Genomic DNA, 24,890 nt, shown 5'->3' on the forward strand with positions numbered 1-24,890 from the left:
TACTAACGTCTAGAAATTATAGACCGATTGAGGTCAGCAAGAACCAAGTTATTCAATATATCCCCTGGGGGCTAGAGCCAGACTTTCCCTCATGGTTCCAAAATTACTTGGCAGTTTCATTAGGGTGAAAGGCAGTGCATCCTCATAAATGCAGAGAGTGGAGGTTGTCACTTAAAATTTAGATGGACTTGTCAACCAAACACTTAGAGAAAGAATGGCATTTTGATGGTCTGCTCCTGCTCACCAAAGAAGTTGCTCCAATTTTTAGGATAGAGGGATGAAAGTAGAGAGGGTTTTAACTGCAATATTTGACTCTGAATATGTCCAAACCTATATAAAAATTCAGGAAATTGGTACTGTTAAGAAACCTGATATCCAGGCAGAATCATTTACAGTGTGGGGGGAGCTGTCCTCAAATTCTGGTGCTGAAACATTGAACTACTTTCATCATTTGAAGTCTGCCATGATATGAATTAACACTTCTATCCCATCTTAATTGATACACTTGGTTACTCATTTTGGTGTCTAAAACCAAGACCATCACAATAAAATTTTACACTTCTACCAAAGATATCAAAGAAATAAAAAAGGAAGAAGGGGAAGTTTGTTCACTTAGGGGAAAAAGAAAGAGAAGTCTATCTCACAATGTCCCCACAATGACATCTTGGATGTTGGTTTATTTAGGAAAGCTATGATAGAAATGCTTTCAGAGACTGAAGTTTCTATTTGGCATAAAATTATATTTCTGAACTTCCTTTTTTAAATGGCGAAAGAATATATTTTAATTTCTGATGATCAGAGTTCTGCAATGCATAAAGAAGCCAAGTTAAAGGTCAACATCATTGCCATGAAATGATGGATGCAACCATCAAGCAGAGGTTAAAAAGGGTGAGAACTGAACAGAGACCATGGGGAGTCACAGGCTACCTTTTTAATAGAGTAGTTTCATTGGAGAAATCATATTCCAGAGGGTTGAGGAAAGATTTAGAGGTGAAAAAGTGAAAGTAGAAACTATAAACCACAAACTCAAAGTATTGGTGGTGAAGGAAGGAAATGGGGCTGTCGTTAAAAAGAGAAAAACAAAACTTGAGTTTGAGTGAAGATGGAGGTACAACAACAAATACCAGGAAGAATTAGAAGATGAAAAACTGTGGATGGAAAATCCTTTGTATGTTTGAAGAGGGTAGGATTCAGAGCACTGGTGGATGGCACTTTTTACAAGGAGGGGGAACATATAAGAGTTTGGAAAGGCTTCCCTTTGCATTTCTTATTTCTTATCTGAGTCCATGGCATCATCATGCAACTAACTTCTACTGACTGAGAACTCCAGAATCATCTTGAACCTCTTTATCTCCTCTAAATTCCCCTACACACTGTATTGCAAAGGCTATTTAGCCTCCTAAATATCCCTTAAATCTACACCTTTGTGAAACTTTAAATTCTGATGGAACTATCATAATCACAGTTTTACCCCTTACCAGCTGGGTGACCTCAGGTAAATTACACACCTCTCAATTTCCCATCTGTAAAATGGAAATAAAAATACCTACTTTGTAGCACTGCTGTGAAGATTAAATTAAATAAGTACCTGACACAGTGATAGCAAAAACTTCTCACTTGGCTATCCCTAGTCCCAAAAAAATGGACTTCCCATTTTTTAATTTGTTCACCATATTGCTACCAGAATGATCTGTTTGACATTCAAGTCTGTCATTGTCTTGCCCCTGCTTAAATCATGTCAATGAATCCATTGTTTATGGATTAAAATCCAAGCTTTTTCTTTCTTTCTTTTTTTGGTCTGGCACTTAGCAAGCTGTATGATCTCACCCCTGTCCAACTCCTCAGCCTTCACCAATACCCCATCTCAATTTATGTTCCAATGACATTAACTTGCTTGTAGCTTCCTTTAAGACAGCATAATGTTCAAGTTTGCTTCGACTTTGCAATGCTGTCCCTTCTGCCTGGAATGTCCTTTTCCTCTCTGGTTCTCTCAGTAAACTCCTATTCATCTTTGAAACCCGACTCATATGTGGCCTCCTTCAGGTGCTTCTTATATTACTTCCTTCTCTGTGCTACCTCTCTACAATCTAGTCACTTCTGTTGTCACACTTATCTCATTGGATTGCATTCATGTGTTTATATGCTGGCTTTCAAGGTCACTTGAACTCCTTGAAGGAAGGGATGTGATTTATTTAATTCTATAACTTTCTTGCCTAGGACAGTACCAATACTGGGTAGGTACTCATCAAATTCTGGGCAAGTAAATGATCAAATGAATGAATTTGCCTACATGGAGTGATAATAAAGTAGACAAGTTGTACAACCAATAGAAGGGTGTAAGATCATCCCATATAGTCTACATCTTCATGAGGCAGACATCATCTGCTCTAAGTGATGTGTGTGTTTCTGGAATTATTGAAAGGAGCAGCATTGGAACTCAAAGTTAGTGGAAAATACAATACACTAAGGTCATACCTGAAATTCTTTAATTCGTGCCTTGTTGTTTTTGAACATACACGTGCACACACACACACACACACACACACCCCTCCTGTCACTTTGCTCCAGAATCTTAACACCATATTCCAGTCTTGAGAATTATAGGCAGCTTTCATGACTCAACTCAAATGTTTAATTTTCAACGTTTCCTTCCACCTGAGGTCTTGATTCTGAGCTGTGCAGAAAGTTATATTGATGAGTAACAGAATCTATACTTCGTTTTCCACTAAGCACAGGTACCCACTAAGGGTACTCTCATGCTGCATGGTAATGCAGATTTAGAGGCACCTGCCTCCAGGGAAGCTGGTGACTGTGGCCCTGACCAGGAGCCCTGGACCCCGTGGATATGTTTCCTCTTTATGGCCATGCCTTACTATGACAGCCTAGTATAGTTTTTCTAAATATAAAATTGGGAGAACTTTATAGTTCTAGATAGCACCTAGCCACAAGGGTTCAAAACAAGAAGAGACAGGTTCTAGATCTAAGAAGAAGAAAGGGATTTAAAGCAGAAATTGGAGTCCAAAAGTCCCACCTGAGGAAACTCCAGTTACAGAAAATTCCTTAGTCTTCTGCATCCTCTGCAGATGTGTGTGATGGGCTCTGCCTTTCTGAACACTGGAAGAACTATCTAACTGGGCCTGTCAAACCAAACTCCAAAGAAGTTAGGTAGAGGAGGCTAAAATAAACCCAGGACATGGCTATCATTAGAAATCAGAGTTGGTATTTTATTTTCTGAAGAAGTGACTGTTACATGTAGTTAAAAATAATTTAATCAATGATCGACCATTTGTATGGAATCCAGAAGGCTGCCAAAGCATGTCCTCCGTTTATAAATAAATGTTCTGTAGCAGAGTTCCCCACGTAAAAATGTCAGGGCCTCTAGCTGGTCCCACTTATAAGATTTCCAGTAGCTATTCCAGGGTTACCTGAGGCTTCCTCAGGTGGAAAGTTCCACCAGAAGTACCCCTGATAATGCTGATTATCCATGTGTCTACCTGGAACAATGACTGTCTGTAGAGGCAGTACTGGGGAGTGGCTAGGAGCATAGACTCTTGAGGTTTAATCTTGTCTTCACCCCCATAAACTGTGTGATCTTGGGGAGGGTGCTTAACCTGTCTGTGTCTCCGTTTCCTATTCTGTAAGATGGGCCCCAAACTTGCCATGGACCGGGAGAAAATATTTACAAATCATATATCTGACAAAAGGGTTTCAGAATCTACAAATCATTCTTAAAACTCAACAGTAAGGAAACAAACAATCTGTTTTTTTAAGGGCAAAAGATTTAAACACACACTTTTTACCAATGAAGATATACAGATGGCAAATAATCAAATGAAAAGATGTTTAATATTACTAGTCATTAGAGGAAAAATGTAAATTAAAACCACAGTGAGATATCCTTACATATCTATGTGAATGGCTAAAAACAAAACAAAACAAAACCCAAAACACCAAACCAAACAACAACAATAAAACACCAGATGATGCCAAGTATGAATGAGGATGGAGAGACAACTGGAACCCTTACACACACTGCTGATAAAAATGCAAAATGCAGCCAGCCTGGAAAACAGTTTAGTAGTTTCTCATACTAAGACTCAAATCCCACTTTTAGGTACTTAACCTAAGAGAAATGAACACCTATGTTCATATAAAAACTTGTATAACAGTGTTTATAGGAGCTTTATTTATAATCACCAGAAGCATCTCAAATATCGTTCAATGGTGAATGAGCAAAGTGAGGTACAATTATGTCATAGAATACTACTCAGCAAATAAAAAGGAGCTAAACATGGCTGTAATTTAAAAGCATTGTGCTGAGTAAAAGAAGCCAGATACAAAGACTACATATTATATGATTCCATTCCTCTGAAATTCTAGAAAAGGAAGGACTATTGTGACAGAAGGAAGGTCCGTGATTTCCAGGAGCTGGAGAGGTGGGGGAATATCCAGTGCAAAGGAACATGAAAGAACTTTTTGGGGTGATGGAAATTATGTCAGGACTGTAAGAGCGATTGCATCATTGTGTAGGTTTTTGTTTGCAACTTTAAGAAGGGTTTATTTTGAACTAACTTTAGACTTACGAAAAAGTTGCACAAAGAGTAGAGAGTCCCATAGCGCCTTCCCCCAGGGTTCCATCATGCTAAAAGCATAGGTAACAATGTTACAATTATGGAAACTGAGAAATTAACATTGGTACAATGCAGTTTGCTAAAGTCTAGGCTTTATTCTAATGTCCTCAGTTCTACTTAATTTCCTATCTGTTCCAGGATCCCGCATTCCACCTAGTTATTATATCTCCTTTGTCACCTCTAATTTGTAACAATCTTCCCTTGTCTTCTTGATTTTGACACTTTTCATGAATACCAGTCACTTTGTAGAATGTCTTTCATCTGGGGTTTGTCTGAGATTCTCACATAATTAGAATGAGGTTGTGCATTTTTGGCAAGAATATCACAGAAGTAACATTGTCTCCTTCTCAGTGCATCTTATCAAGGGGTTCATGATAATGATATGTCTTGTTATGGATGATGTTAACCTCAATCATTTGGCTAAGGTGGTTTCTCCACTGTAAAGTTACTATTTTTCCCTTTGTAGTTAATAAATATCTTGGAGGAAATACTTTGAGACTGAAAATATCCCATTTTTCCTCAAACCTTTGCCCACTGATTTTTATATCCAATGGCAGATAATTCTCTGGAACAATTATTATTGTAGTGCAATTTAAAAGGTTTTTCCTCTTTCTACATCAAAAAAAATTATTTTTAAAAATAATTTTATTTTGAAATAATTATAAATTCATGGGAAATTGAAAGGATAGTACAGAGAGGGTCCCATGTACTCTTTGGCCAGTTTCCCCCAATGGCTACACCTTACAAAACTATAAATCAAAACCAAGACATTGACATTGGCGTAAAGTATGTGTAGAGTTCTATTTCATTGTATGACACACGTAGATTCATGTAACCACCACTACAATCACGATACAGAACTATTCCGACACCACCACATAACTATACACTTAAAATTGGTGATTATATGTTAATTATGCCTCAACAAAGCGGGCAAAACTCAAAACACAAAAAACCCTCAAACTCTGCCAAGGTAACAGTAAGCAGTATGTAACTTAGCTCTCATTGTTGCTGTTTTCTCAAGGAGCATCTCTCTCCTGTACTAGGGGGTACTTGTAGACTGAGATGTTCAAAATAAAGCCCAGTACAGGCAATAAAATAAAATAAAATAAAATAAAATAAAATAAAATAAAAGCACAAGGGCCCTCACCTTTTTTTTTTCCCCATGGCTCCCTGACTGTTATTATACTGGATAAATTAGACAAAACATGAATCACCAATATCTCGACCTAGCGCTACTCTAGCACTGTTGGGAGACTCCCCAAATTATCTCCTGCACATCAGTGTGGGCCCACATTTTTCTAAAACTTTTTTAAAGTTTATTTTGTATGTATGTATGTATGTTTGAGAGCGAGAGGGAGAGAGCGAGCAAGTGGGGGGGCAGGGCAGAGAGGGAGAGGGAGAGAAAGAAAATCCCAAGCAGGCTCTGCACAGTCAGTGTGGAGCTGGATGTGGCCTTGAACTCAGGAACCGTGAGATCATGACCTGAGCCCAAGTCAGACACTTCACCAACTGAGCCACCCAGGTGCCCCAGTGTGGGTCCACATTTGCTCCTCTCCTCTCTCTCATGGTGACTATCCTTCTGTTATTTGAATATGCCAACTGCTTCCTACCTCAGGGTCTTGCCGCTTGCTGTTTCCTCTGTCTAGAATGTCTACCTCATAGATATTCAGTAGCCAGCTCGTTATTGTCATTATTCAGAAAGAGCTTCCCCAAGCCTTATAGACCAAACCTGCCCCTTCTGCCGTGTGACTCCGTCCATCTCTTACAGCACTTAGCACCAGAAGAAATTATCTTGGTTATTTATTTGCTGGCTTGTTTCTTGTCCATCCTGATCCCCCTAGCACAAAGCTACATAAATGCATGGGTGTCATCTGTTTTGTCTACGGCTGGATCTTCACTATTGCCAAGTGACTGTGACCATACCCCCCCCCCCCCCACACACACAGAAGACTTTTTCCTGCCACCTTACTTCTCATTGTCCCCCTTCCCTTCTTCTCTTTCCTTTAACTCTCTTTATGTCCTCTCCGCATTCCAACCTATATCTGCTGAGATAAAAACGAAGTACACAACCACATTGGAGGAACCACAGACAATTCCAAAGACTTCAGCTTACCCTGTTTTACTCTCGGCTTTTTTTGGCAACGACTCTCCCCTTCCCGACACTTTTCCTTGGCTCTCTGCCTGTCCTTAATGGGTGCCTGCGGGAGGACTGCCCAGAAAGGAGGACTCCCACTAAATTTTCTCTAAGCTGTTTATTCTTGAGCTGCATTTAAGCTAATAAGAAAGGTTTCGCAGGAAATCTGCGGGCTTCCTGCCATTCTCACTCTTGCCCTTTGCCTCATTTCAATCTAGTTAGCCCTGTTATTATTTTTTTCTGTGGAATGGCATATATCTGTGCCATTAATTCTACATATTTCTAGGGGAAAGGGGATTGAGAGGAAAGAAAGACTGATTATTTATCAAGTAAAAGACATTTCTTCACTCTCTGGACAGCCAGGTGGATTTTCTGAACTCATTTCTGTCCTGAAATGGGGCAGCCACTTCTGAAATGAGTACTCTGCATTGGGGTGGGCTCTGTTTTTATGGCCAGTGGGTAATAGCATTTCCTGATTTATGAATTGGCATCTGGGGTAGGTGCTGCACCCCTAGATGGATTCATCACGGGGAGAACAGCCATATAAATAATCCTGTCACATAAAATTATTGTTCTCATTTTGATTTTTAAAAAATGTCCTTTTGTGTAGTGGGATTTAGGAGATTTTAGTGGGAAAGCAGGAGATGGATGAGTTATTTGGCCCCCTTTTTACCTATGAGATAAAAATGTACAACTATCCTCCAGAATCAGTGACTGGCTTAGAAGACAATTACCAAAATGGTTTAATTACTTGGGGGACCCTTGGCACTTGGCTTAAAGCCAAAGCCAAGGTCTTCACCTGAGGGAATATGTAGGGAGACTGATCTCATGGGTCTGACCTCTATTTGTGATTTTAAAAAAATTGGTGAAGAGAAGGTCATTTCATGTGTCTTTCATCTTTCCCCAAATAGTGGGAGGATTCATTTAATTACACCAAATGTTTATCGAGCGTCTGCATGGTCCAAATCACCATGCCGCCCTCCTGAGGTTGCCAAGACAAACCTAAGGAGGAGCTCACATCCAGTGGTTGTGAGTGAGGATTCTTGAAGGATGCACACGATAACCCTGGTGACATGAGTCATAGGGCATCCTGGACAGATAGTAGGACAGAAGCAGAGACCCAAGGGTTGGGACACACATGTGTGACTGAGCAGAAAACTGGCAGCTGATGGCTGTTTAAGCTTTAAAGATCCTTCTCCCCTCGGTGGGCCTGGGTGACTCAGTCAGTTAAGCGTCCAACTTTGGCTCAGGTCATGATCTTGCAGTTTGCAGGTTCGAGCCCTGCGTTGGGCTCTGTGCTGACAGCTCAGAGCCTGTTGCCTGCTTCGGATTCTGTGTCTCCCTCTCTCTCTGCCCCTCCTCTACTTACATTCTGTCTCTCTCTCTCAGAAACAAATAAACATTAAAAATAATAATAAAAAAAAGATCCTTCTCCCCTCATGAGCGTGTAACCTCGCTAAGGACAAGGATCCTTCCCGAAACTTCTTTTGTACCCATACCTTTGTTTCCTGACCTTGAGGTTTAATCCATACACCAAGAGAAACCACCTTGTTTTCTATACAAGGCTGGATAGTTTCTATTTTAGACTTTGCAAAGGCCATATTGCTTGTCTCTACTACTCCGCTTCACCGTTGTGGTCAAAATCAGCCACAGACCATATGTAAATAATGGGTGTGACTGAGTTCCAATAAAACTTTATTTACAAAAACTGTGGGTCCATCAGATTTGTATTATAGTTGGCCAACCCCTTGAGAAGGTCAACAATAAGTGTTTGTTGAATTAAATTGAAAGGAGACCATTTAATAACAAGTGCATCTCACTTTAAAAAATACATCAACTATGACCAACAAAGTAAAAAACTGCAGAACATGTTGAGTTATTTTCTTTTTTAAAAAAATATTTTATTTTTAAATAATCTCTCTACCCAACATGGGGCTCAAACTCACAACCCTGAGATCAAGAGTTGCACGCTCTAACAGGAGCCAGCTGGGCATCTCAAGAGTTATTTTCTGTGCAGAAAGATTTCTGTGGTACTCGCAACATACAATCTATTATAGAAGCATATTTTAAAGAATGAGTCCTTTACATGAAACTGGGATTCCTAAATCTTCTTCAGTATGCAAGTTGTTGTGCAGACACCATCTCTTTCCACGGCACCAGACTCCAGGGGAAAAACACACACACACACACACACACACACACACACACACACACACACAACAACGACAACAGGAATCTCTCCCTCATTTCATTAGCCTCGACAGGAGCACTAGACCAGGAATCTGGGAGGGAGAGCCACGGCGGAAGGAGTCTTCTGGTGACACTTGGGGAGGGGACCAGCTGAGGCTGTTGAGCTGTCTCTAACTACTGTCCAACCATACGGGCTTCTGTTCATTCCTCTAATTTATTTCTTTGTTTTCATGGCAGAATAAACTCCAAATTCCAGGGGTCAACTAAGCGCCTGCCACCAGCCCACACAAGGCCAAAAAAAAAGCTTAGTGTCATCAGTCAATGCCAGCTAGTTAATAACGACCAGCCTCTTCGCTAATGGCCCGAGGAAGGGGTCCTTGGGCAGCAAAGGCTGTAGCAAAGAGACTTGCAGGCAGCTGCATGGGGAGAACAGTTTGCAAGAAGCATTTCTGCTGGCCATTTTCAAGGGCGTATCCACCCATGCTCAGCTCTTTAGGAAGGTAGTAATTAGTTTTATTCCCTTCGGTGCACATGGTGAATGCAGCAGAGTTTGGCATTTGGAGAGCCATTGGAGTCTGCCCCTCTCATCTTGACCTGACTCAGGTTTACATCTATAACTAAGAAGTATCAGGATTGTAAGGCAGTTTAGGGGCTGTGTTCAGTCCCCACAGAGAGAAAAGAAACTTCGAGTGCCAGGGCTTTAGACAAGGAGAGGCCACTGCAAAGAAAAGCTAATCATGACTGAGCCAGCCCTGTACCACCCAGTGTGTTTTTGCAAACTGCAGGTGGTCAACACAACCACTAAATAGTAAGCTCCAAGAGGGCACAGGTGTCTTGTCATCTTTGTATGTTCCCAGCATGGGGAGTACACACAGAGCTGCGGGGACAATTTCTAGGCCAACATCGTACATTATGGTCATCTGGACAATGCTGCCCTACTGGTACATGTGCTGTGTCGCCATGGATTAGCCGTAGGTGTGCTACCATCTTGGTCTTCTCAGCCTTTGGAGTAGCTGGGAAATACCTGGAGAGGACTGCACCCCAAGAGCCTGGTCCCCTCTAGTTATGAGGGGAACTCCATCATCCCAGTGAGCTGTGGAAATACATTTATTTTCATGGGTACTTAATGAAATAACAGGTTGGGATGCATTGATGGTCCACAAGTGGGAAAACTAAGACTCAGAATTCAAGATCTTGCGAGCCAAGAACTTGATTCCAGCTGACCTTACTCTGCATCTGACACCTTATCCACTACTCCACAGCTGCCACACTAAACTGTCAACAAATAACTGTTGAGGCCAAATTGTTGAAATTGAGAAATCACTTGAATAAAAACCAGCATTGGGTCAGATGATGTCATCAGTACTGCTTGAAACGTGAGTTGGATGCCCAAAGCTTAAGTAAACTTATTGCCGGTACATGCAAAATGTTATTCCCTAGACCAGTGGCTTTCACTTTGACCATGACTCACTGCAAGAGATATCTTACATTGCAACCCTGGGCACACATAAATGCACATATATAGTTTCACAAATAGTACTTATCCTTACTATGCTTGATGGACACTGTTCTGTTCGATTTTATTCTGTTCCATTTAAAAAAAAATTCTGGTCATGACCCTTTAAATTGATTTTGTGACCCACTAAATTGATTTCTCGACCCACTAATGTGTCATGACCGGCAGTTTAAAAAACACAGCCTGACCCCATTCCAGATCTCCCTCCCACCTGAGAGACTGGGAAAATGGAAGGTGGGTACAGAGAAGAGTAAGACAAGAGACTGAGATAAAAATAAGGAGGAAGGTGAGAGTAATACCAGAAAATGGGGGAAAGAAGAGAATGGGACAAAGGAAAAATTAATGGAAAATGGGAGATATAATGAGCAAAGGCTAACTCTAGACTGACAGATTTATGCCTATTCAAACTGTTCTCAAGACCCACAGTCGTTTTGGCCATATTTACTACAAAAATATTCCCTGCCAGCTTGTATGGCCATGGCCATGATCTTGCTATCTGCTTGTCTAGAGATTGTCTTATCTCTCAGTACCATCTCAAATTCCTTACCATCCCTTCCAGAGAGAATGTTCTGTCTGCTGTTCAGGGATCTGGGCTTTAGAAAAATCTAGAAGACACTGGGTAAATTACCCAAGGATAAAGAAGCGGCCCATACTGGCACCACCCACACAGATGTGCCAATGTACAGGGGCCCTAAGGATTTCTGAGCTGGGTCTGAACAACAAACTCTTGGGTACAGAGGAGGTAGGTTTAAAGGTAACATGAAAGTGAAGATCAGAGATCGAATGAGATTAATTTATGACGCCTCTGCAAATTTACATACTAAAGAGTATTGATTGCATACCCAATAGTAAAGTTTTTTTGAGCATGCACCAATAATACACATATTTATTTATAAAGAATATACATGTTCTACTTACTGATGTTAATGCATTATCAACTATACACAAGGTTAAGAAATAAAGATATGAGATAAAGACAAAATAGCATCTTAACTTTTATTTTATTTTATTAATGAATGATATGAAACATTCTACTCTCATCAAGAAAATTATTATTAAAAATGATGGGACTGTTGTGTTGGGATTGGCTTTATTATTTGTGAAAATCTTTTTGAGCACTTAGTGATGTGGGATTCTGAGGTCTAGAGTTCAATTTATTTTGAAACTTTGTTTTCGTAGCTGTCATAATGGAAAAGGACACCTCATAGACACAGAAATGCAAAAAGAGCATTGTTGACTATGCTGACTAAATCAAGATACTTTTCTTGGGTCTCATGCACCAATTATGCGAAGACTGTTGTTGAAATTCACCTGGTAGATTTCCATCTTCTCTGATGTCAATCAGCTATTCTTTCAACTAATCGAAAGGTGCTGAATTTTTATGTATTTTTTAAAAACAGGTCAAAACTCTCTAAAACTCTTCCTTGAAGAGTTTTAGGCGAGTAGAAGATTCTGTTTCCAAGTTTTAAAAGTTTTTAGATAAAAGTTTTTAAAGTGTCACACCTACTCATTACCAACAACAAAATCACATAAAGATGAAAATATTTCCAAACATTCTTTTTTTTTTCTTTCAAAATGGTCTCCCCATGCTGTAAATTCTTCCTAAAAGTGATTGCTTTCTCTTTGTTAACGTATTACCGTTATCTTGAGGGGGCAGATGATGTGTGTAATTTATTTGAAGTTACCGGCAAAGTGACATACTCCTGACAGCTGCTTGTCAGAACTGAAAGATCAGCAACTGTGGGACATATTGGTTCTTTTAAAGGAAAAATGTTTAATTATGTTTCCATAACCAGCAAACCTCTGGGTGGTACAAAAACATCTTCATGGTCATTTCCGTCTCATTGCAAAGTTATTGTAAAGATTCTATTTCGAGGATTGTTTTTACAATATTGATAATACCAGTTGGACATAGATTACAAACTTATTGTAATATACTGAATCTGAACCGTCCAGTAAGAACACTAGTATTACCACTGGGAGATGTGGAACTCCCACGTACCTCCACGACTTCCTGACATGTGAATGCCTGACATACAGACCAAGGCAGGGAAACAATATCCAGTATCGTCTCTATAGTAAACATGAGTAAAGCCTAATTTCTTGTTTTAAATAGAAAAAAAAAAGAAGTTCTAATAGTTTCTTCCTATACTCCATTGGCTCATTCATTGCCTTCAGTGGGAACTCAGCATCAAAGTGTGCTTAAACACCCCTACGCTAGAGAAGCAAAAAGGGCACTCAATGTTTTAGAGTTTGGTCTTTGGTATTCTGGAGCAAAACAATAATAAACAAATAAATGAATCGCCTTCTCTAAGTCATGTGAGTTGAAGGTATATTGGGTTATTAACATTTATTTAATTGTTGAAGACAGAGTAATAAATACCTGAGCATGAACAGTGGCCCCTAAATTAAGAACCATCTGAGCAGATGTGAAATGATATAATACATTAATTCCATTAATCTCAAATGTATAACTTTGAATGGCAACAGTAGGTAAGAGGCAGGAGTTTAATAATTTTAACAAAATTGGTGGCTTTCAGAAAAGGACAATGAGTTATGTAGATTAAGGTTGAGGCTAAGCGCAGAGCTGAAGAGGGCTCCAGGCACCTAGGACAGAGGAGGGACAGTCCTGGGAATTCAAGTGAGCACCAGGAAGCCAGAGGTCAGTGAGCTGAAAGGGAAAAAGAACAGCCCGACATCCAGATGGAAACTTGAGACTCGGATCCAAAGAAACTCCCTTTCCTAAACTCAGGAGAATTGAGACAGAGAATTCAGCTTGTGCCTGGAGAGAGAGGAGCACAAAAGAAGGGAGACCAGAGCCAAGCCTAGAGCCAGCGAGATCACCAGTGAGCAGGGAGAGAAAACCCTGGGAAAGATCAAAATGAAGTCTTTCCAGTGAAGGATCCAGAACTCTGCTAACAGCTCTGGGTGCTCCTGGTAAAGTGAGTTCTGTGATCACGTGAGATTGGGCGACACTACCTCCTAAATTCGCCACCCTCCCCCCCAGCTTGGAGAGTCATAATACTCATTAGCACACCAAATGTTCTAAGATATCTGCTTAACTCAGATTTCTCCAAATGTATTTGACCAAAAAAAAAAAAAAAAAATCCTGCAAAACTTTGGTTCTGAGAATAAAATTTGGGGAATCCTGGACTAATTGATGCTTAAAGCGGTAACAAGGCAGAGGGACAGGTGGGAGGTGTCGTTTACATGTCACGCTTCATGTGTGTATTGCTCGTGTCCTGAGATGCCCTCATTTTAATGAGAGTAGCATGTCTCTGCAAGCCTTGCAGACTAACGTGGCTTCAGGGCAGTAGGACTTTCCCTGGAGGGGCCTTTCCTCTTATCCAGCAGGTACACTCTGTTGTGAGCGGTGACCCCTGCTGGAGGCAGTGTCTCAAGAAGTGAACCGGGCACAGTCAATAACCACAGCTACATGTGAGAGACGCTCGGAACCTGGGGATTCAGCGGACTGGGAAGCATGGTCAAGGGGGCGGCCTGCTCTGCTCTCTGCTGCTCTGGGCACCAAAAACCAGGGTCCTGATATGCCTCGGAGGAGACAGATGTGAGTTTATGAAGGATTGGAAGTAAAAATATTATGGGTGGGATTTTAAAAAATAAAATGGAGACACCATCCTACTAGACCAGCATACTGAAAATAGTAAAGATGAGAGCTAAGATTTATTGAGCCCTCGTTATGTGCCAGGCACTGCACTAAAAATTTTATATATGCTTTCTCATTTACTCTCAACCACCCAGGCAGTGGGCACTAGCAAGTGTTACTGTTAAGAAACTGGAAGTATCCAGAGATTAAATAACTTGCCCACGGTCCTCTAGGTAGCAAGTGGCAGAGCTAGGACCCAAAACAAGGGTGGTTCCAGCTGCTGCTCTGAACCACGTTCAAGTCATTCAGCAGATAAACTAGAGAAATATTAGCACGAGCTCGAAATCATTTTTCTTTTTCTATCTTTCTTTCTTTCTTTCTTTCTTTCTTTCTTTCTTTCTTTCTTAATATTTATTCATTTTTGAGAGACAGAGGCAGAGTGTGAGTGGGGGAGGGGCAGAGAGAGAGGGAGACACAGAATCCGAAGCACAGAGCCCAACGCGGGGCTCGAACTCACAGACCGTGAGATCATGACCTGAGTGGAAGCTTAACACACTGAGCCACCCAGGCGCCCCTCGAAATCCTTTCTAAAGAGGACACACCGATTTTCACACTTGCTTCTCCACCCCTTTGCTATTGTGCATAACTTTAAATAAATATCCAGATAGTCTCCCCCTTAACTATGATGCATTTCCTTAGAACAATGACATCACCTTTGAGTCAGTTTCAAATTCATGTCTCCATTGTCTACGCAAAATATTTGAAATGCACTTAAGAGACTCAGATTGGATAGAATTCTGCCATTTGTAATTTCTCCTTTCATACCTGTACTGCATTTGGTAAAGTCATGTGGCATCACTAATGCCAACTAGTCATCTTGAACAATGGCACAAATTAACATGCATCTATTTACTTTTGAAAATGTCCCATCAATATTCAAAGTGAGTACACAGTTCACTTAAGTATCCGATATTCCCAGCCTCTCTTTCTGTGGGACTCAAGCACAAGTCCATCAGTCTCACCGACCAGAACCACTTCCATTCAGATGACATCCCTAGAGGACAGAGCAGAGGGCTAGGATAGTAGGAGTCAGCTTCCGTCCACACCCACCCTATGTAAGAGGAGATGGCAGCTGACCGGTGCCTGAAGAATTGAGAACTGTCTTGGGAAACAACCCAAGATCTCTGGCCTCTAGACCAGAGTCCTCATGATACCTACCCAAATGCACCAGGAGAATGTGCCCTTCAGGCTGACATCCTGTTTTCTACCCCACCCAAGCCCTGACTATACAAGAAAGCTGGGTTTCCAGGGCAATCCTCGCAGCAGAACCACTTTTGTTTCAATGTCCTGCAAGCTGGAGTTTGCTCCCGCCTCAGCCCTAACAGAGGCTCCCAGAACAACGACTTCCTTCTGCTCTTTTCTATTCTGCACAGCATCTATGCCTGCGCTGGGTGGGCACGTAGTGGGCACTCGATAAACACACATGGTGGGAGGAAGGAACTGGAGTGGCAGAGATGGAGCCCCTGGCCCTGTTTGCTCACACTGTTAGAGTCTCCTCACATATGCTGCTAAGTGGAATATTACAGGTGGTTGTCTCTAAAATGGCACTTGGAGTGCCCCAAAAGTCTTGGGACGCAGGCACCGAGTGGAGAGGAGATAGGACTGTCAGGGCAATTGCCGGAGACAGATGCTTAATGGAGCTCAGAATTAGGAGCTGCCAAAGCTTTTCCCTAATCACCTGCTCCTTGGATTGCCTAGTCTTTCCTCCCACTCCACCCTCTCCCTGCTGCCCTACCCTTACATACTAGCTCTTCTGCTGTTCTGGGCAGAGAGAAGGGGAACAGGCCATTCTCCATCTGCCCTGCAAGTCCGGACAGATGAGGAGCCGGAAGCGATTTCAGGTGCCCAGTGCGTGATAACCTCAAGTCCAGTGGACTGGACTCAAACACACTAAAGTTCCTTCCCCCGAGCAGAAGTAGAGTACAGAGGAAAACCCACCCAGCTCCCCAGAGAGGCCGCATAGCTCTGTTGACTGGGGTGGGGGACCATGGTCTCCTGGCCCTTCACTCTCCTGGAGGGCAGCACCAGCAGGTGTAAAGGGAACGGTCGGCTTTAGTATTGTCTGGGGGACTTCAAAATGGACAGGGGCGGCTGTGCCAGGGCGTCCTGGGGAGCTGGTGCCCAGAGCTGAACTGGCCTTTAATGCCCAAAATGGTTTGTCCAGGCGTCCCTTTCCCTGGCGACAATACGTTCTCTAAGAGTATTGGTAATAATAATGATGATAATGGTGGAGATAACTCCCACAACTTGCTGAAAGCCTACTGCATGCTAGCCACTTCACATTATTACCTTTAATCCTAAAAGCCCTGAAAGGTAGTTATTATCATTTGCATTTTACACATGAAGAAATTAAAGCACAAAGCGCATGAGCGATTTGCTCCAGTGGCAGACCTGGTGAGAGCAAAGGACCAGGATGAAAGCCCGAGCTCATGGCCTATTTGTAACCACCCTGTGGTCTCCATCCTGCACTGCCTTCCACTCACCCCGTCTGGGAAACGTCAGGCCACTGTCATGTTTCCTCTTGGGGAGGTTACTAAACTCAATCATATTCAGGAGTTCAAGACTTTGTGCCTACACGAGTGACCACTTGGAAGCATGTCTGTTGGAAGAGGAGGGGACTCCCCTGCCTACCCCCTCTATGGGATGGGCTGACTGTGTCTGGGGTCCCATGTGCCCCAAGATGCTCTAGAATAAATGTTGCAAGGAAGCTCTTGTCCTAACCTGTATCAGGCTGGAAGCAAGGACGAATAAGCCAAGGCACCTCTGACTTCCTGCCATCGCCCCCGCTGCCCCATTCGGCCCTCCACCCTCAGTAAGCCCTTTTGCCTTCTGAGGCTTGTTTTGACACCTGAGGAGTCGGGTATATAACTTTCTGCTGGCAAGGGCAGAAGGGGAAGCGTGTCCCTGGCGCCCACAGAGAGCCCCATGTCCCTCAAGGAGGGGCTGGAGAAGACACTCCGAGAGAAATGGAGTTGGATTCTAACTTGGCTCCTTGGCCAACCTGCTGTGTGACACTGGACAAGCCATTAACTTCTCTGGGTGTCAGTGTCCCCCTCAGCCGCATTGGGATAAGGCAGTAGGAGGGGGGAGGACCCAATAAGCCTTGAGGGCTTTTCCAGTTCTGGGGTTTCGTGATGCGAGGGAGAAGCCAGGCTCTCGGCACCTAGTGAGTGTGGGAAGCTGGGGCAGGAAGTCGTCCCCCGGTTCCACGACAGTAAAATGGAGATGTTCTGCCTTCGTTGAGAAGGAGGTGAGAGGTGGGAGCATCTCAGTAATGACACGCTGGGACCTTCGGGATCAGCTCCAGAAGATCAGGAAGGCTTCCTTCTGAGTGAAATTGGGTAAAACACTGCAACAGGCTTCCTCTTTTTCCGAGTGTCTGAGGTGGCTCCGTTTCCTGTCACTCACTCTCAGGTCGGTGCTTCAAGTTCTCTCTCCCAGGAGCCATCAGAACAGCCTGGTCTGGATGCCAGGAGCAAACGTCCAAATGGGCTTGTTACAGTGTCAGCCATCCAGACACGAGCTGCAGCTTCAGCTCAGTCCCCTGCAAGGGCCGGAGGAATGACGCCAGACGGCCGTGTCACCCTCTGCAAATGCACCTCACGAGAGACGGGCCCTGCACCTGGTGCCGAGAGTCAGAATCTCTCTTACGGGAGCCTAGTGGGGGCAGAAACTATCTTCGCAGCTTCACCTTATATGAGATGGGTGTCTGCAGACATCCAAGATTGTCAGAATTCTCATTGGCTGTCCTCTGAACACCCCTGGGAGGCAGGCTGGAGATGGGAGGGACACTGAGGCACAGAGAAGCAGCAGTGGCCCCTCATCACACAAGGGGTACCAGCAGAGGCGCCATCCAGTTAGAGGTTCTGGCCCCAAGTGGCTTGAGCCGGTCTGGGAGCACAGTACCACCTTCCCTTTGAACCAAACTTGCCCATGAAAGACTCAACGTGGTAAACATCCCAACCACAAAGGGACCCTCTCACCAATTTCCTCCCAACAGGCATACTTGACCAGCTCTGTTTCACAACCCTGAGTGAAGAGCTTGTAAAGAAACACGAAGAACAGGGAAGGGGATAGGTCAACAGGTCCCCGTTCACCCTCTTTTACACCTATGCCTCTCTGGGAAGACTTCTCTGACCACTCTGTTTAAAATGGCAACTCTTGGGGCACCTGGATGGCTCAGTCAGTTAAGCATCCAACTTGGGCTCAGGCCATGAGCTCATGGTTCATGGGCTCAAACCCCACATCAGGCTCTGTGCTGACAGCTCAGAGCCTGGAGCCTGCTTCAGATTCTGTGTCTCCCCCTCTCTCTGCTCCTTCCCTGCTCTTGCACTCTCTGTCTCTCATTCTCTCAAAAATCTATAAACATTTAAAAAAAAATTAAAATGGCAACTCTTTTGCTTTGACTAAGTCTCCAGATCCCATTTACCCCTCTCCGTATCCTTTTCCCCCTAACCTACTGTGTGATTTATCTGGTATGTTGATTGCTTCTTTGCTCTGTCCTCTTGCTAAAACTGTAAGCCCCTGCAGTCAAGGTGGTTTACCTGTTTCTTTACTGTTGTAGCCCCAATGCCAAAGCTAGCACTCGGCTCACGGCAGATGCTTAGTGAATATTTGCTGAGTGAATGGATGACTCAGGCCTAGGTAATACGTTATAAAACAAGATGGCGCTCACTACTTGACCCCTGGATTATGCCGGAAGCAACCAAGTAGAGCTACCCCACCTTGTCCCACCCTCCTAGTAACTCCAAGTAGCAGGTGGACCCACCTGCATGACCCACCTCCTTGGCCCCCACAGGCATCCTATCCTGGATCACAGCCAGCACTGTGAGTGTCACCAACTCATGTGAGTGTCCCCAGGCACCTGGAAGCAGACCCACTATCAACAGGAGTCGGTAAAACAAAGGACGCCATGAAAGATGGCTTTGGCCCAGACACAACCAAAGTGTTATCTCCCACGCAGAAACACACGTTTGAGGCCTCTGGCTTTCAGGCAGGGAAGAGCTGCTGTGTGAAATGGCTGGGATGCTGAATCTGCCACTTGTTCTGGAGCCTTTCAAAGAAGAGACTTGCCTTGCGTGGGGGACAGCTGCTTCTTTCCTGGCGGGGGGCTGTTCCAGGGTACCTGAGGACAGCACAGCTCTGCCACCACATCTCTTCATCGATCTGCCTCGCTGACATTTTTTCTCACATCGCTGCCATAGCTTTGGTAGGTTTTTATCACAACAGTTTCAGTGTGCAGAGACATTCCCTCGGGGGTACTAGAGTCGTGGTAAATACACACCATATACACACACAGACGTGTACAAAGCAAGAAGGAGACTGATGGGAGACATGCAGATGGGGACAGACATGGGAGCAGACATGCATGTGTGTGCACACACACACGCACATGCACACCCTGTGAACACACCCAGCGGACACTCACTGCCACACTCCAAGGAGAAATTTATATGGAAAGTGAAAGCCATTCGAGGTGAGAAATAAAGAGGAAGTCACATATTCCCAACAGCAGAAGCAATATCCTCACTTAGAATTATTCAACTTGCAAATAATCATTATAGGTTGGATGTGCGCTCACTTCTAGATGCTGAGCCAAGCTCTTCCTACAGGCGTTATCTCATTTAGTCTTCATCGGCGCCCTAGGAGATCAATGCCCTTTATTACATTCCCCATTTCACAGGTCACAAATTGAGGTGCAGCCGCTCTCCCAGTGCATCCCATTCCAGAGAAGCCCGTCTGCATCCCCAGAAACACCAAGTCGCGTTCCCATCTCACAACCTTTGTGCCAGCTGTTCCTTCTGCCTGGATGACGACTGACCCCCAGTCGCCTCCTGCCCTTCACTTTATCCTTCTCTCTGCTCAAAAGTTCCCTTCTTGGCACCTCCCTGACAACCTTCCTTAAAGGAGCATTCCCCATCATGTTCCTGGAAACCACTGCCTTCCCACCGAGTCTGTTAAATTTTTCATTGTATTCGCCATTACCTAACATACATCATTTATTCATTTACTCATTCATTGTCTGTCTCTCTACCTAAACTATAAGCACTATCAGGGCAGGGATTTTGTCTATCTTGTTCCCCACTGAATCTCTAGTATCTAGAAAGTGCCGACTCATAGTAGGTGCTCAATATTTAATATTGAATGAATAAATGAGGTAGTGAGAGAGTTAGTAACTTGTCTATGGTCTCAGAGCCAGGACTTATATAGTATTTGTATGCACACACACACACACACACACACACACACACACTCCATTCTCTTCTACTCTTATACCATCCTTACCTTTTCCAACCCTCTAATCACATGATGACTGGCTCCCCTGACAACCAGCCACCCCCTCCATCTTTAGGAGATTTCCAAAAGTCACTCAATTAACATAAATTCAGTTGTGGTTGAAAGGGGCTTATTGTGAATAACAAGACACTCCTTCCACTTTTACGGATCCCAAAGATTTCAGAAACTGAGGGCAAGAGACCAACTATTACAACAAAAGATTCTCCCATTGCTCTATTCACTCAGGATACTCCAAGGGTCCTGGAACTCAGTGCCAGAAATAGGGATGAAGAGCAAATATATGTTTCTTATTATAAGTCACAATATTGCAATTCAGTATATTATATATGTCTAGCACATCAGATCTACAATACTACTATTTAAGAGATGGCTAAAGTAGGTTACTTAGGTTTTTATAATCTTTTTTTAAAAGCTTTTTATTTATTTATTTTGAGAGAGAGAGCACGCACATGAGTAGGGGAGGAGCAGAGAGACAGGGAGAGAGAGAGAATCCCAAGCAGATTCTGCACTGTCAGCACAGAGACTGATGTGGGGTTCGAACCCATGAACTGTGAGATCATAATGAGAACCAAAGTCAAGAATGGGATGTGCCACCCAGGTGCCCTAGGCTTTTAGGTTTAAACAGTATGTGTACTTAAATAAAAACATAAAGTAAAAATTAGTTCAGGACAGGGCAGGAGTTATGGCAGTGATAAACAGATGGTGGAAATTTGGGAGATACTTTCTTTGGCTGAAGTGTAGTCTTTTAATTATATATGTAAGTTTGAACTTGAGAATTAAGCAATAAATAAATAATAAATAATTTGTATCAGTCCTTCTCTTTTCTCTAAAAATTAAAAAAAATTTTTTTTTTAACGTTTATTTATTTTTGAGACAGAGAGAGACAGAGCATGAACGGGGGAGGGTCAGAGAGAGAGGGAGACACAGAATCTGAAACAGGCTCCAGGCTCTGAGCCATCAGCACAGAGCCCGACGCGGGGCTGGAACTCATGGACCATGAGATCATGACCTGAGCTGAAGTCAGACGCTCAACCGACTGAGCCACCCATGCGCCCCACTAAAAATTTTTTTTAATGCTTATTATTTTTAAAGAAGAGCGAGACAGAGCATGAGCAGGGGAGGGGCAGAGAGAGAGGGAGACACAGAATCCAAAGCAGGCTCCAGGCTCTGAGCTATCAGCACAGAGCCCAATGCGGGGCATGAACCCATGAACCATGAAATCATGACCTGAGCCGAAGTCAGACACTTCATCCACTGAGCTACCCAGGCACTCCAGTCCTTCTCTTTTCCAGTCCCAGGTCAATGATGACAGTGGGGATTCAATCAATAATTAATTAGTTAATTAACTCATCAAATAATTATCAAGGGCCTATTCGGTGAGGTTTAGACACACAAAGAAGACACAGGGCTGCCCTCAAGCTGCTGAAAGTCTGGTAAGAGAGAAAGACAAGGAGAGAAAGCCCAGTATGAGAAGAGCTACCAAAGAGGTGTCTAACCACAAGTGAGCAATCACCGATTGTGGAGCATGACAGCAGAGCTAGGTTTTGAGAAACGAGTCAGAATTACCCAGATGAGAAAGGGAAGTGCCCTCCAGGCAGAGCAGACATCATTGCTGAGCGTATACAGACTAACCTGTAGACTCAGGTGTCCTGACACAATGTGGCTGAGACCAACCCGCCAGCAGACAGAGGCTGGAGGGTCCCCAGTGTATTTACCAGGCTGCTCTTGCCCCGAACTCTACTTGGTACATGCCCTCAAAGCAGGCTCTGGGTCCTTGATGGGCTTTCCACTGGGACTGAATCCCTGTTCCCTACCCACCTTGGCCTTGACCTGAACTCCTATGCTCTATACCTGATAGATCACCCAGGATCTTGATGCCACCCCATGCCTGACTTCAAACACAGCCACAATGTCCAGACGCTTCTGTTGCAATGTCATAAAAATAAGAGCCTCCATTTATCAAGCCCTTACTCCACGCCAGGCTTGGTTCATGCTTGTTATACATGTTACATCGTTTGATTCTTGGAACACTATCAGATGTTATTATTACTTCCATACAATGGTTGAGAGCACTGAGTCTTACGGAGGTTAAGGAACTTACCTGAGATCATACTTAGTAAATGGTGGAGCTAAGGTTCATGCTCAGAATTTCTGACACCAAAGACTACGTGTTTAACTGTGCTATACTACCACTGTCCACAAAGAATGTGCAAACCCACTGGATACCAGTGTCGAGCCATCTGGGATTTTATTTTGATAGCAGGCTGCCCTCCATCTCTGTGAGGAGCAGTCCCAGAATGGATGAATGCCCTGGCCCTATCCATTCTTGTTTCCTTTATTTTCTAATAATCCGGAGCTCTCAGTGCACCTTATTCTCCCTGCTTGGGTAGGTACTAACCACTGATTGTGCTCTCAGGGAAGCAGAATGGGAGAGGAGAAGGAGCTCAGAATCCCAACTCAGTTATCAGAGGAGGCTCCGCACAGCATATATTTTCCATCTTTGGAAGTTCTCAAAGTTCTAGGTTCAGGAATCCTGGTTTTTACATTAAGGCAAGAAATCCTGAAATACTTAATGCCTTGTAGAGGTATTGAGTCTTTTCTGAGGGACTCAAGGAAAGCTGCTTCCCATCAGCGTCTAGGGCCTCAAAGGTAGGCAGGGAGTAGGGAGTGTGGGCCCCATCGGAAAAGAGCAAGGAATGAAAGCAAAGGAGCAGCCTCATACCCCGTCTTGGCTCCCGGGGTAAAATGTTCTTCTGTGAGCCCTACACCAGACAATTCCCAAGCCACGGCAGTCTCGATGAGGGCACCCACAATGGGTCCCAGTGTGGTTGAGTGGGGAGTCCCACACCAAGAGAAGATGTCATCAAGCTCTTGGGGAGGGTGGAGCTGCTGTGGGCTGCCAAGGCATAATGCACAAGCCCTGTGGGTGGCATAATGTAGTATTCATCTCCTGCACTGTGCAGAGAGGGGACAGGCAGAACAATCCAGACTCTGTCGGCAAGGTCCTCTGGGGAGTTCAGGCCTTGCTAATGAAGATGAATAAAGAGATGGGATCTGCCCCTCATGGCTGCTGCCTTTGTCACATACATATTCATGGACTGGAGGGACAGCTCCTGGGAATGACCCATCCTACATAGAGATGAGAGAGACGAGGTATGGCAGTGCTAATCCACTCTTGAGGTGGGTGTGTCTTGTGGGGTGGAACACTCTGGGCTGTGCACTCCAGGATATACTCTTAAATATAAGGGATTTTCAAGGTGATATTTATACTTTTGCCTGCTGCAGACATATCAGTCCTTGTATAAGCTCAAGGACCCTTGAAGAACTTACATAGTACTCAGCTGAATTCCAGAAACAATCCCAGCTTTGCTACTTGCTACTCAATGTCAGTTAACAGTAATGTCTGCACCCTCTGTTCTTCCTGGCTTGGCCTCATGGAATGAACTTGCTGGAACTTCATGTTAGAGTTATAGGTATACACAGGAAGGCTCAGAACACCAGCTGTATCATCTACCTCATACACACAGACCCTGTTTTTTGAATCTCCATCCATTAGATTGTTCTATGATGTTCCCTCAATCAAGATTTTTGGACAGCAAATCCTTGCCCACCATAGACCTCCAGGGTCCAGGAAGCTGAGTTTGGTAGTAGATTGTACTTTGTGTAAGGAAATCTAGACAAAAAACTTGGGTACCTGTACCATGTTTCTTCAAAAGAGAGTAAATGCTGGCCCTGAATCTATACTCACCATCACTTTGAAGTTAGTGGATTTGTTCTAGACTCCCAGATATTTTGATATTTTAAATGTTTCATCCCCTGTTTCAGTGCACTCAGCCTCAGTCCCCAGGCAGCTAACCAAAAGGATACACACTGAGCCAAATAAATCAAATCCCCTCTGCAGCTGGCCTCCTGTAGGTTTCTACTGAGCCACAGGCTAGCATTTAGCTGCAAGACTAATGTCTAACAGAGCCCAAGAGCCTTACCTGCCTTTCTGACATGATGTAGAGTTGCTCGTGGTCCTTGGAGAAGGCCATATCCCGGAGGACTGGGCCGGGGTCTACCACCTGCACAGTCTCATACTGGAGGGCACTGCCCCTGGGCCCATCTACCCGGATCTGTGGAGAAGAGGAAAAGGAGAGATGATGTGAGTTCAGATCCTAGAAGTCAAGCTACAGTCCAGAGACCCTCCCAACAGCTAAGGGAGAGGCAGTGAGCTCTGCCTCCACAGTGCCCAGAGGCCAGGCTCTGAGGAGCCTGAGTGATAGAAGCCCCCCATGGGCTTCCTGCTGGGAATGGCAAAGAGAAGGGAAGGCAGGGAGACCAAACTGGGCTCCACAAAGCATGTTATCCTCTCTGGCTACCTCTCCGGTGTTATCCTCTCTGGCTACCTCTGCCTCAGACTTAAGTCTTTGAGGCCTGGCTTGTACATCTTTGGAGAAGAGGATGGGGTTGGTA

The 24,890-nt window shown here is 43.9% G+C and overlaps 1 protein-coding gene across 5 annotated transcripts in view; it reads right to left on the minus strand.

The window, feature by feature from the left end:
* PLXNA4 (plexin A4) overlaps positions 1 to 24,890 on the minus strand; it is a 588,877-nt gene that overhangs the window by 133,477 nt on the left and 430,510 nt on the right. For all 5 annotated transcript variants that reach the window (XM_042924932.1, XM_042924950.1, XM_042924959.1 and 2 more), the window contains one exon: positions 24,419 to 24,550. In XM_042924932.1, coding sequence (XP_042780866.1) covers positions 24,419 to 24,550 — 132 coding nt within the window. The remainder of the gene's footprint in view (positions 1 to 24,418; positions 24,551 to 24,890) is intronic.

The sequence above is a fragment of the Panthera leo genome, chromosome A2, assembly GCF_018350215.1.
Source record: "Panthera leo isolate Ple1 chromosome A2, P.leo_Ple1_pat1.1, whole genome shotgun sequence".
In the NCBI taxonomy this organism is placed as follows: Eukaryota; Metazoa; Chordata; class Mammalia; order Carnivora; family Felidae; genus Panthera; species Panthera leo.